Source organism: Parasteatoda tepidariorum, chromosome 8, assembly GCF_043381705.1.
Source record: "Parasteatoda tepidariorum isolate YZ-2023 chromosome 8, CAS_Ptep_4.0, whole genome shotgun sequence".
In the NCBI taxonomy this organism is placed as follows: Eukaryota; Metazoa; Arthropoda; class Arachnida; order Araneae; family Theridiidae; genus Parasteatoda; species Parasteatoda tepidariorum.
Window position 1 is genome coordinate 36208487 of NC_092211.1, and position 13459 is coordinate 36221945.

The window sequence follows — 13459 nt, forward strand, 5'->3', positions numbered from 1 at the left end:
TTATGTCACTGTTATTTTATTTTGTATTTTATAACCGTCGTTGAACAGCTGACCCAATTTTGAGTTCACGGATACCAATGCTCAACTCCGTAGCCTTATAGTTTAGAACCCAATCCAGAAGACAAGGGAACTCTTGGATCAAGTATTGGGAGAAATTTACCTTCGTGGAATATTTTCCTATGGAACTAACCCGCATTTGCGTTACATGGAGAGAAATCCATGAAACCCTCTCACGGTTAGCTCGACGGCAAAAAGACTGTAACCCATGATACGTCTATCACAGAGGATGTTTTACGTCAGCACTGTGGTCGGTGTTAGCCGAATGCGGAATTCAAATCAACCAGCCATCGTTAGGATTTAAACCCTGTTCACCTCATCGGACCGTTCACCTGTAACCCTGTAACCTATCTCCTGAGACACCGGCTCTATGTTACTATTAACAGCTAATACTGTGCCTATTTGAAAGCAGTTTTTTGGAGATAATTAATAGAAAACAAAAAATTAAGATAATTTAGATAAATAAAAGTACCTGATGTTCAAAGGCACACGATGTAACAGTTCATAACACAAAAGCGTTCGTAGCGGCATACGATAACATTTCCGGTTGTGGTTTTCTAGGTAATTCTGAATCGTTATGATGTTCTCTACTTCCCCTAGATGTTTATCACAACATTTTCTAAACACCCTGTGTATAAAAGTTATATCTAATGATAGAAGATGTATATTTTAAGCAAGGAGTTCCTGTCATTTATTTTATAAAGGCAATTTTCTCACCCCTACAAAATATTGCATTTGCTCTTCCTCTACAGGGAAAGGGGTTAAGCACCAACTTAAGACTCTCTGAAACTTAATAATGTATACTTCTGCTCTGTGTTTAAAACTGAATTTTATTAACTTATTTACTCCTCGGTTCCTACAGACCATGAAATCCTTGACCTTTATTTTCTGATTTTTGATTTTCACCTTTTTTAAATCACCCTCTACCCATCTTTTTCTGGGATGTCCGACCATTTTTTTCTGTGTAGTATTCTCTCGTAGATTTATACTCCTTATTTTACCAACAATTTAATTTTATTTATTTTCATAGGCTTGAGTAAGCAAATTCAAGTCTAATCATATCATAGGATGTATAGTTTGTAAGTTTAATTTTAGACAAATTTATTTCCTCCAATATTTTATTCGACGTAAAAAAGTCCTCTGTGGAAAAAATAATAGGAAATCTGTATTTCGACATAGTTGATTTTAAAATACAGATTGCTTTATTAAAAACATTTTCCAAGCTTGGATACGTCTAAATGCTTTAAATACTTACATATAAGCATGTATATATATGTGTGCTTCTTTATATGTGTACACTTGGAAAAGTACTAAACAGAAAGAAAAAAAAATATCTTCCTAACTTAGATTAAAATAAAAGCGGTTGGCGAGCTTAACTTCAAGTTCAGGCAAGGTGGGCGTTACTTGTTTAAAACCTTTTTGTCCGTCAAATATGTCGTTAAACTAATTTAAATTTCTTTTTAAAAATGTTAGAATAGGCGGCATTGAGTTTTTTTAAAGTAACAATAATAGCTATTTATGCCATTAAATTTAGTTGAAGCGCCCAATATAATAGGTTGACGTTTAAATTGTGAGCTGATCATTGAAAAGATATTATATGATTTGGTTTTTCATTAACTGGTTAAAATTTTTTCGATTGTTTTCGCTGAAAATTTAGTTTTCACCAGCGGCTGCAAATCTAACATAAATAATGGATGAGTGATCAATATCATGATAAACCATGTTTTGAGACTGTTTATTAAAGCTCGAGTAAAAAAGAAGAAAAAATCCCCGTGTTTTTTTTCTTTGTCTGTGATAACAGCTAATGGTAATTCAAGATACGTCTAAAGTACCTATCTGGAAACAATACCAAAAGTAAGAAAAATCAGATTTTCGAAGAAAGTGACTTGTTGCTATATTTCTCCAAGCCCTTTCCCTCATAAAATTAAAACACTATTAATTATGCTGGTTCATTTTTCACGCAAGTTATAAAACTGGCGAGCGAGGAAGATCTTGAACCTAATATTGTCTAAGATACTATTTTTGCCGAAAGAAAAAGTTTAGGAATATTGCATTTCCTCTCTAAAACAAAGAAAAATTTAATAAACCTAGGAAAATTACCCATCTTAGAAACATATACAGCACTGTGAATTCCAAACAAAAAAAGAAGTGTTTTTGCATCTGCTACAATTGTTTCTCGTTCAAATTTCACTGTATTGTGTTTTAAAAGTATTTGCAAATCAAATTAGAATGTAAGATCGAACAATCAACATTTCAAAAGGACAACAATAAAGAATTCTTAATCAGAGTAATTCAAATATAAATATTGCCAACTTTTACTATAGTAAAAGTTTCGTGCACTTTTCCATCAGTTGGAGAGTGGAAATTAATTTCTAGACTGGGTACTGAGCTGATAGAATTTATTTGAAATTTCCTTGAGAAAACTATATAAGTCAAGGAATTTTTCTGTTTGGACTAAAATTGAGTGGGGAGGGGAAACCCTGTAAAATAAGTCATCAAATCAGTATCTAAGCATCAAGTCAGTATGACGTAAATTTATTAAAACTATTTGTGTTAAGTTATTGACATCAAAAGTTTTTTTTTTTTTACTCATCCTAAGATACTGTTGGTCGCCGTCTTCTCTTCACTTCTGTTACTTGGTCTGACGTCCGACGATTATTGTTTGCATGCTCATCGATTGTTGCGGTACCCCATGGTTGGGGATTTAAATTGCCGAATAATGTAAAAAATCCTGTACATATGGCTACGACAAAAATTGAAATATAAAATACACATTGCCATGCCTCATAGGATTCCTGAAATAAAAAGAAGCAGGTTCAAAAATGATTGGTCGTTTAAAAAAACAGCGCTGATGGCAGTTTTTTAAATTACTTATTTTACATTGTGATGCATGTATTTTATCTGTGAAACTGGATGTTTAAAATTTATTTGTTGCAAAGTCCAGCAACATTTAATCCCTTTTGCTATTTCCATTCATGGGATGAAACTAATACGTAGTCAGCCTTATTGCAATTTTCTTCCATGTTCTTTATTAACTAATAATAAATCTGATCTTAATAATTGATAAAGTTGATTCAGGATACTTCTCTAATCAAAGCCTCGGCTGAGGACAAATGATTATTGCAAAAAGCCTAAGTAAATTTAGGTCGACTGAGTAATTCTTGACACATTTTCAATTTACAGTGTCTACTGTCTCAAACAAAAATCTCTTTTAGTGGATCTTTTAATTATCATTTCTTTTTAAATACTTATTCATATTTCTCAATATCACATTCGTTGTAGAAATTGTATCTTAAAAATTGGCTCAAAAACCGTTGGAAATCATCGAATTTGGGATAAAAGTCTCAAAGAGTTTTTTTGATCCTGATCTAGTCTAAGAACAATGCCGTATAAAAAACGGTATTTGGTAGTAATTGCCAAAAGAAGCAGGCGGAGTACAGCATCCGACCTGTCTCGTCAGTTATCTGCAGCCACGGGTACAACAGTTTCAAGGCAATCCGTGGAATATTTGTCTATATGCTCTCAGTCCAGTCAGATGCGTTCCGCTCACAGAAACTCACTGTTGCCAGCGATTAGCCTGGAGTAGAGAACTTGCAATATGGGTATCGTTCAAGTGGGCTTGTGTGATGTTTTTCGACGAGTCTAAGTTTAGCTTGCTGTTTGAGACACGTTGGAATTTTATATGGGGAATGAAAGATATCCGTTACCACGACGACATCTTTGAACAATACTCTTACGATGGTACAGGATTGATTATTTGGGATTGAATTATACTGGGCTCCTGTACAAATTTGCATGCTCAAATCAGATCATGACAGGCCAAATTTATCCTAACATCATTCTGGAATAACATGTACGTTTGTTTAGGAGTATATGAGCACAGAATTTGAGTTTATGGATGTGGATAACATCAATATCTAAGGATATCATCCTCATGGAATGCTTAGCATTTCACCTGACTTGAACCATAGCTTGTGTGAGACATGCGTGGCCGACGAGTTGCAGCCTGACAACCACCTCCTACGCGAGTACCGAAACTTCGAAGAGCATTGCTTGCTATGTGGAGTATTCTTCCCTAAGATTAGCTCGATAATTTGATACTCATTATGCCGAGGCATTGTACGAACGGTATTTCATCGCATGGAAGACACATATGTAACAACCATCATATCAACCATATAATATTATTATCATTTTTTTTAAAGATATTTTTTATAATTGCTTCGCGGAACGAAAATCGTAGATTATTTATTAATTGTATTATACACACACACCATCGTTTTGGTTCTTTATCTTTTGTTTAATGAATGGGCTTTATGAAAAGTCACGATTATTTTGTTTTTGAACCTTTGCATTGTGGTGAATACAAACTTAAAGCAAATTTTAGTTTTTTTGAATTTTTCTACAATTGCTTAATGACCGGACAGGCCGCGAATTTAATTTTTTAAATAAATATTTTAAGGAACTTTTTAAGAAATGCTAAAATAATTAATTTAAATTACCTCGTAATTAGTAATCCATGCTACCAAAGCAGGTATTATAAAGAACGGGAACATACCAAAAATATTTATTATTCCACTTACAGTACCTAAAAGAAAGAAAAAATACTTATTTCAGGACCAGAAAAATATATTACAGATTTAAAAAAGAATGTTTTTTTTAAATCACTAGTACTTTATGGTTTATTTCAAATTATTTTCGTTTAAATTCTCTTTATCAACAATTGTGCTTTATGTGCTGATAAAATTTCAAAAAAGATAGTATAAAAGGGATCTTGCAAGAAGGTTAGAAAAAAGGGGCGAGAAAAGACAACATCAGACCATAAAGACAATATTATGTAATTTTTAAAAGAATTGAAATAAAGTAAAAGCGCAGTAATACAATTACCTAATTTTTTACCCTAACTTCAAGAGAAATAGCTCTCTTGATAGCACTCGACGATCGCTTTACGCGCATCTTCCTTTGAGCAACCAGAATAAAAGAAAAATTCAAAAAAAAGACCATGTAAAAGTGCGAATTCCGATTTCTGACCCCTCGGACATTCAGCTTAGAAAATAAATCTGACCGGTATTCTAGAACGTGCTTTCAGGTAAAAAAAATAGAAAAAATTGGTAATTCCTGCTCTAGAGCATAACTTCAATCCTGTAATCGTCCCGCAGTGGACTGATCGTTAAGACACTTTTCCCAGCAGATCACCAAAGTCCAGCATCACTGGCTACGGTCAGTGTGCTGACTTTTTAATTCTCCAACATTAGCTACTAATTGAAAATGAAAAAATAGTTTTTTTTAACAAATATCCTTTAAGCTTTTATTAGTTGATGTAGTAAACTGTCTAGCAATTCTCTCAGATATAGACAAATCTGTAAATATTTTTGTTTTTTACATTTCATTTTAAAAAAGCATCGTCATGAAATTTTAGGACAATCCCGACCCAGAAAATAATTTAAATGCATTGTAAGATCGATGAATACTAATAAACCATTAGTTAATTTACGTTCCACCAAAAGATTGAGTTCTAAATATAAATTCAAAATATGTAGAACGAATTTACCTGATAGATTCGGTGCTATATCGATACAAGCAATACACACTCCAAATGATATAAACTCTCCAAACAGACCAGCTAGTATGAATAAAACAGTTGTGGCTAAAACATTATTTCCAACAAAAGTAATACCAAAAAATGCCGCACAAGCAGCAACTGAGTCTGAAAATAAGAACAGAAAAATTTCAAGAACAAAAACTAACAGCACTGAAATTTTTCTAAAATAACTTTAATTAATAAATATTTTCTATGTATCAAGATTTTAAAATTCGCAAATAAATAATAAGTGAAATTGTTGCGAAGTTTCGAATTTTATTTGTTTTAAAATCGCCAACCACCCTGGTTCCCCCTTCTTCTGTAGCAACCTGGTGATGACTGCGGACCAACTATGAAGAAAGAATCTATAGAGATGTCTAAGCTGACTTCACTTCACACCAATCCACTAGAAATCCATCAATAATTAACCAGCAGATAACAACCATTAGGGTACAGAAACAATTATTGGGATGAGAATATGAATCATCCAATAGGAATGATGCAAACGACAGTTGATTCATTTATTCCTAAGGGATCAAAATCCGGGAAGGGTTTCTTAACAGGTCTCAAAACTTAACGTAAACTTCTATATGATTCAGTTCACAACTGATGGACTGCTAATTTTTATAGCATTTTTTATTTTGTAACATGAAGGACTATGTGTACAATGTAGCTGCACAGCTTTTAGTAATGGGAAAACAATTCAATTCAATTGGGAAAATTATTTTTTTTAATCGGATTAAATTTGGAAAAAACGATACTGTAATATCTCTAATCCACTATTATTGATTTTCGAATCTAAATTTAAATTAACAACTCTATCAATAACGTTTTTCTTAATTTTGTCTTAAACTGTGCTTTGCAACTGCAAATATGATATATCAACTTGTTTCTCGAACGTAATTCTAACATTGACTAACATAACATTATTAAGATGTAGATAATCATTAATTTTAACCAGGCTCTTAAAATAGTTGTTATACTGCCATATTTAATCTCATTTTGTTTACAAATAAGATTAAATATTTAGCATTAACCTGTTATTTAAACTTTAGTGCGTATATAACGTAAACTGTTAAAATGTTTAGCCAGTTTCACAAACATCGTTGTATCCAATCTGTATCTGCACGAAATTTCTACTGGAGTCGGACAAAAAAATGGAAGACCTCCTATACTAACTCCACATAAATAATTTTTCTTTTAGCAGCAATTGCTTTGGAAGATATTGCATGGCAAAGCTGTTGTCACAATTTACAAGATCATGCTTTTAGCTTTCAAAAATGGTGTAATTTTCACTCATGCAAAATTCGGTTCAGCCAAAATGAGGAGAGGAGATTAATAACTTCTTTCTATTTCAAATACCAGCAATTATGAAATTATTCTATAAGATTGAGCGATTTGAATTAGAATGCTTTTTTAATTCTAGTGGTATAGAAAAAGGCAAAATGCTTTTAACTTCCTACTCTCATTTTGGTCGATGCAAATTTTACATGGGTAAAAAGGACACCATTTCTAAAAGCTTCAAGCATGATCTTTGAAATTGTGCCAACTGTTTCCATATGTTTGCCCAACCCCTGTTTCTTGCAGACATTTATCTTTGATATGTTTTTTACTGTCAAATGTTTTTTCCCCCATCAGCTTCAATGTTTGAAGTAACCTTATCTCCTAGCGTTAGTGTATAAAATATTAATGGCCAGCAAATAGTCACTAAACGTTAAAAAGCTACCTAAAGAAAATCTTTGCAATATTTTTATGATTTCTTGACCAATATTAAAATATTTTAAGACCCGTAAAAGCCATTCAGGAATTCTCTCATTTTTTTTTTTTTTTTAATTTCATCTTTTTACCAATTTGTAAGTTTTTTACCCTGCTATGAGAGTGAAAGTCATTCAGGAGAGAAAATCATTAATTTATGGTAAAACTAAGTTTATATTTTATTGTAATTAACTACACTGGGAAAAAAATTTTTTTTGGTTGTTTGAGATTTTTTGTCGGAAAGTGAATACTTTCGTATTGCATTCTGTTTCTCTCTCCAAGCTGCAGATTTTTTCAAATGATATTTCTAGTCAATTTATGGAGGACTTTAAAAGATCTACATATAACAGCGTGTTGCATAAATGTTGCGACGAGAATTAAACCGCATCATTAGGATTTAAATGGCCGGAAATACCCAGAAATGTTTTTCCACTAGACAAGGGGTGCTTCCATATTATAAACGGTTTCTTCGTGTTTTTTTGAACAGGTCATAATGGCGCCCCTAACCGAATACGACGACGTTTCCATGCATAGGTGTTACACAGAATGTGTCTGAGCTGCATTTAAGTATGTCTGCGAAATTGTGAACCAAGCAGTTTAGGAAATTTCGAGTAAATTTTTAATGCTTTTAATTTTTACTATCGTTACTAATGTTAACTAATGCAATACATGCTGAGAAAATCATTTTGGACAGACGGGCAAGCCATGTAAAATTAGCGTGGCATTCGACGTGCTAATTACACTTTTTCAGTAATCATATAGAAATATAGTAATTATGTGTATTCATATTTAAATGAATTCATTTTACAATAATCCAAAAATATTCGCATCATATTTTTTAAAGAAAAAAATGACTATTTTTGAAATATCATTTAACTTACTTAAAATTGTAGCTCCTTTTCTAACGAATCCAGTACTTACAAATTTTTTCGCTAAAATAAAGTCAACTAGAAAACTCGCCATGATTGCAGCAAATGATCTTAACAGATGTGGAAGGCTTGATAAAATTCCATTCTAAGTAATTTAAAATAATATTACCTTATATTCTTATAACCATTTTATATATTTTATAAATTTTTCCAAGTTTCAAGAGTTACTCCACCTATAAAGTATTGTTACAAAAACTTTATATTATTATTTTTTTAATGTTTTAAAAAACAACGGAATTAAAAGTAAAAGAATCAAATAAAAATTATTATCCAAAATCAAAGAAATAGGAAAATATTTCACAAATTAAGTGAAATAACAAATAATTTAACAATTAGTAGGGTATATAAGTATATAAACTTTTCAACTTTTTCTAACAAATGAAGATAGTAATTTAAAAAAATGGAAATTGCGAAGTTTATTATAAGAAAACAATTTCTGATGGTCAAGCAAAATTAAAAAGAAAAATGAAACAATTATAAAGTTATGTTGCTGCACTTTTTCTTAAGCTTTTGAATTTTTAAAAAATTTTAAATAATTTGAATCGAAAGGTGTTCAATACATTTATTTAATCATTTCATTTGTAGGAGTGATTGAAGAGTAATTATAAAGTTTAAAAAAAGAAAAATAATTGAAAATGGAATGCAAATATTAAGGTGCGTTAATGACTTTTAAGCTTGGATAATACATATTCTTTCTTTCATGTACATCAAGCACCCTTTTTTATTCAACATTTTTATTGAGTTTAAATAAGAATTACAAAAATACTCTTCATACTAAAGCTTAGGTACTGTCCCAATAGGCAAAATATATTACTTAACTGCATAGTTACTTTACGAATCGATAGCTAATTCCACTAAAATTTGTATAAAATTATTTCTCAATAAATATTATTAAAATACATATAAAATTAATAAAAATAAACTTTAAACAGTACAAAACAGAAGTACATGAAACATATAATGTTTTATAAATAAAATAATAAATTTAAAATAAATAATATGTAAACCAAAAAAATTTATAAAATGGAAGGGGTGGGGAGAGAATGTGAAAACAACAAGTTTAGCCATCTGTCGATCTGTAAAGTTACTGAACAGTTAAGTAAAGTTGTTCATATATTGGGATGTTACCGAAACTTACTTCTTCTACTGAAATATTTAGAATAGTTGCCATATACAATGGTTGTACAGTAGAAAAGAAACCTAATAACCAAAATTGTCCAAAGTAACCGACAGCCAAGGCCCAAAATGGTAATGAGAACATGATGGCTTTCCATGGTATTTTAGCTATCTAAGATAAGAAAATAAAATTAGTTTCACTAAGCTTAATTTTCTTTCAATGTGGATTATATAAAGTATGGAGAGTGTGTCTCACATTTTCTTTATTTTTCAAGCAACGATTTTGTACAATATATTGCAATTCTTCTCCACTAATACTTCCATGAACCTCTGGTGATTCTGACATAAGTAAAGCACAAGCAATAGACCAGAGAATTGTACAGACAGCTGCAGAATAAGATATTGAAAGTTATGAGGTTGGAATGACAAAACAAATTTGTTTTTAAACTATTGTATCGATTTTACAATAATCTGTTCCAGCGATTCTTCGTCACTAATGAAAAACGTAATTTTGAACTATTGTCCAAAGAATTACACAGATTGTTGCAGCAGGTGTTAATGAAAGTTACGAGGCTAGAATGATATAAAAGATTTGCTTCGAAACTAATTAAATGATTTTGCTCCAGACGTAGCAATTCTTTGTCAAAAATGCTTTTATGAACATGATCAGATGATTGTGACATTAGAATGGGACGAGCTCCATAGCAGAGAACTGTATAGTTATAGCTGCAGGTACAGTACAAGTTGTTGAAAGTTGTGAGATTGGAATGTATTCGCAAATATGTTTATAAACTAATTTTGTGGTTTCACACGATTTGTTTGAATTCTATGGCTCAGGGGATAGAGCGTTCACCTTCCAATGAGGTGAGCAGTGTTCGAACTCCAGCGATGGCTGGTCGATACGAATTCCGCATCCGACTTACGCCGACCACAATGCTGACATGAAATATCTTCAGTGGTAGACGGATCATGGGTTAGAGTCCCCTTGCCATCAGGCTAACAGTGGGAGGTTATCGTGGTCTTCCTCTCCATGTAACGTAAATGCGGGATCGTTCCACCAAAAAAGTCCTCCACGAAGGCAAATTTCTCCCGATACTTGATCCAGGAGTTCCTTTGTCTTCTGGATTGGGTTCAAAATTATTAGGCTACGGAGTAGAACATTAGTAGTCGTAAACCCAAAAATTGGGTCGGCTGTTCAATGACAGTCATAAAAAAAAATTGAAGACGAATTCTACCAAATTAATGCTTGTATGACATTGTACTCCATTTTATGCAATTTTTGCTTGCATGTCATTTTAAATTAAAACGTTATAGGTAGGAAATTTCAATTATTATACATACCGCCAACGTAGAATACTGATGGCCATCCTCCCATGAACGACGACCCACATAGAGCTCCCGCAAACGACAAAGCGAAAAACGATCCAAATGAATATCCCGATAGAATGATTGATAATTGAAAATTCGATTCTTGTTCCGGAATCCATTTGCCCAACATGTAATTTACAATAGGTGAAGTTGGACCCTAGTGAAAGGTAAAAACTTAAATTTAATTCAATGTTGTTTTTATGCATTTCAGAATTTTTATTTATTTTTAGCTCAAAGGAAATTGAAAGATGTAGAAAGCGTTTAAAGCCTTAATTAAGTAAAATGTTTCTTTTGAATGTAAACGAAAAATTATCTTCCTGATAGTTTGTGGCTTGGAAAATTGCTATTTGAATACTTAACTGTTTAAGTAATAAAATTAAATTCCACAAGATGTATGAAGCTTTAAAGAAGGCAAGAATTACGCATTATTATAGTATACATTATAGAATTATTTCGTCCACAAAAAGGGACGAGATCGAAACTTTTTACGGTTGAATAGAATTGTATTTGCGCCAAGTTTTTGAATACATAAAACTTTAAAAAAATAAACATTTTTATGACTTTTCTTTAAGTAGTTCAAGAAAAATTTTAATGCATTTGTTTTTTAAAAAAACAACAAATTCCTTAAATGAAATCTAAATTATAAAGTTAAATTTTGGGGGAAGAAATTCTTTTTGAGAAAAGTTCTTTAATGCTACAGAAGTCAAAAGTTTCTGCCACAGAATTTGATTCCACCCAAAATTTTATAAAAGACAAATTTTATTATCTGTAGTAAAAGTCTAAGTTAATGCAAAAAGTAGGGGGGCGATATTTTTATGCATCCATGACAAGGGATTTGTGATTTGTGAAGATTTTTCTAACTTCACTAGTCAAATTTTTTTTTTTGGAATTACATTGCCATATAATTTTTCCAATTACATAAAATAATTTTCTTTTTATTATTATATTTATTTATTTTTTTAAAACTTGGTATTGAAAATCCACTTAATTTTCACATTTTGGGTAATTGTTTCCTTTGTCTACAAAGTACCTGTAAAGGTACGATAGTGAATTTCATTAAAAGAAACTCTAAATACGCACAAATCAGAAGGTCATAAATTATATTTCTTTTAATTTATTGCTTTAAAATAAAAAGATCTTATTTTACTATTATTAGCTGTAAGTTTATGCTTAATTTCTGATTTTTTTATCGTTCTTAGTGTAAACATCTGAAAAGCAAAGCAAAAAAATTCAAATGAAATATAAACAACTTAAAGTTCTTGTGCATAACTTTATTATATTTAATATTTGTAAATTGTGTTAAATATATGCCTGAGCTCAATTTAGCTTTGATATAGCTCATATATGTTATAGCTCATATATGTTATAGCTCATATATGTTATAGCTCATATAAGTATAGATATAGCTCATATATGTATAGATATAGCTCATATATGTTATAGCTCATATATGTATAGATATAGCTCATATATGTATGATATAGTTTGAGCTTCAATATAGCTCAATTTTTACAGCAAAAATCCCTGCCTGGCTACACTGAAATCGCTGACAAATTGAATTTTTGAAGATAGCGATGAAGATGGATACTGTAAGTTCTGCTACTGAGAAGCGATTTTCCAATCCAGCTGCATTTAACAGCCCTCTCTCCAGTTTGGTATTTTATTAAATGCTAAACATTTTTTATTCTTGACTTTTTCTTTAGTTTATGTAACATTTTTTTTAAAAAAAATAAAGGCTTGTATTATAATTGGGACCAACTAAAACCGAGAAGAAAAATCTCCAAAAAAGAGAGCGAATCTTTAAAGCCGCTGGTTGGTTAATTAGCTACTGGGATATGGCATGTTATGCATAAAATCAGTAACGAAATATAACTTACCGTACCGATTCCAGCAATAAGTCTTGTAATAAAAAAAGCATATGGGCTCCAGATAGCAGTTACTGGTGACAGCAGTGTAGCGATTGCTGTTAATAACATGCTGAATATGAGAACTTGTTTACCACCGTAAAGCTCAGCTAATCTACCTCCAGGTAAATAAGCAATTAGATGCCCGTAATTCACTGCTCCTAAAATTATTCCAACTGTTTGCCCATTCCAATCCACCTTCAAAGATTCTTCCTGCAATTTCCACGCCAATTTAAACTATGGTTGCTGTTATATCCAAAATTATGAAGTTTTACCATTTTAGCAGTTAAGAAATGCTTTATATTAAACAAATTGTATTACTGGTACAATATACACCAAAGAGCCATTACATTATGACCACCTTCCATCTTGTGGAATCAATGCCACTGCGGGTGTTAGCAGTTTTGAGGGATAAAGGTGGTCCTACATGTTCTACATGTTATTAGCAGGGTGATCATAATGTAATGGCTCTTCGGTGTATAACATTACGCATAACTTTCACAATAAATGCACTAGTTTTTTTACTGTGAAAATTTAATTTAAAAGGATTTTAAAAAATGTAAGAGGATGTTGCATTTTTAAACATGTTTATCTACATTAACGTATTATTTTTAACATGGTTTTTCGAAATACGAAAATAGGAAGAAAATGAAAAAAGCCACAATTTAAGTGCTTAATACTTATATTGTTATTAAAGGTATTATTTTAAATTATATATGCGTGTGACATTAGGTCACAGCCTAATTTTC

At 31.4% G+C, this 13459-nt stretch overlaps 1 protein-coding gene across 1 annotated transcript in view; it reads right to left on the bottom strand.

The window, feature by feature from the left end:
- Positions 1 to 2576: 2576 nt before the first annotated feature.
- Positions 2577 to 13459, bottom strand: part of LOC107451365 (sialin) — a 27300-nt gene continuing 16417 nt past the window's right edge. The window contains exons 5-12 of the mRNA XM_071184633.1: positions 12684 to 12923; positions 10780 to 10963; positions 9695 to 9825; positions 9461 to 9610; positions 8275 to 8407; positions 5609 to 5764; positions 4560 to 4645; positions 2577 to 2852 (exon numbers count right to left, since the gene is read on the bottom strand). Of these exons, the coding sequence (XP_071040734.1) occupies positions 2652 to 2852; positions 4560 to 4645; positions 5609 to 5764; positions 8275 to 8407; positions 9461 to 9610; positions 9695 to 9825; positions 10780 to 10963; positions 12684 to 12923 (1281 nt within the window). The 3' untranslated portion in view covers positions 2577 to 2651. The remainder of the gene's footprint in view (positions 2853 to 4559; positions 4646 to 5608; positions 5765 to 8274; positions 8408 to 9460; positions 9611 to 9694; positions 9826 to 10779; positions 10964 to 12683; positions 12924 to 13459) is intronic.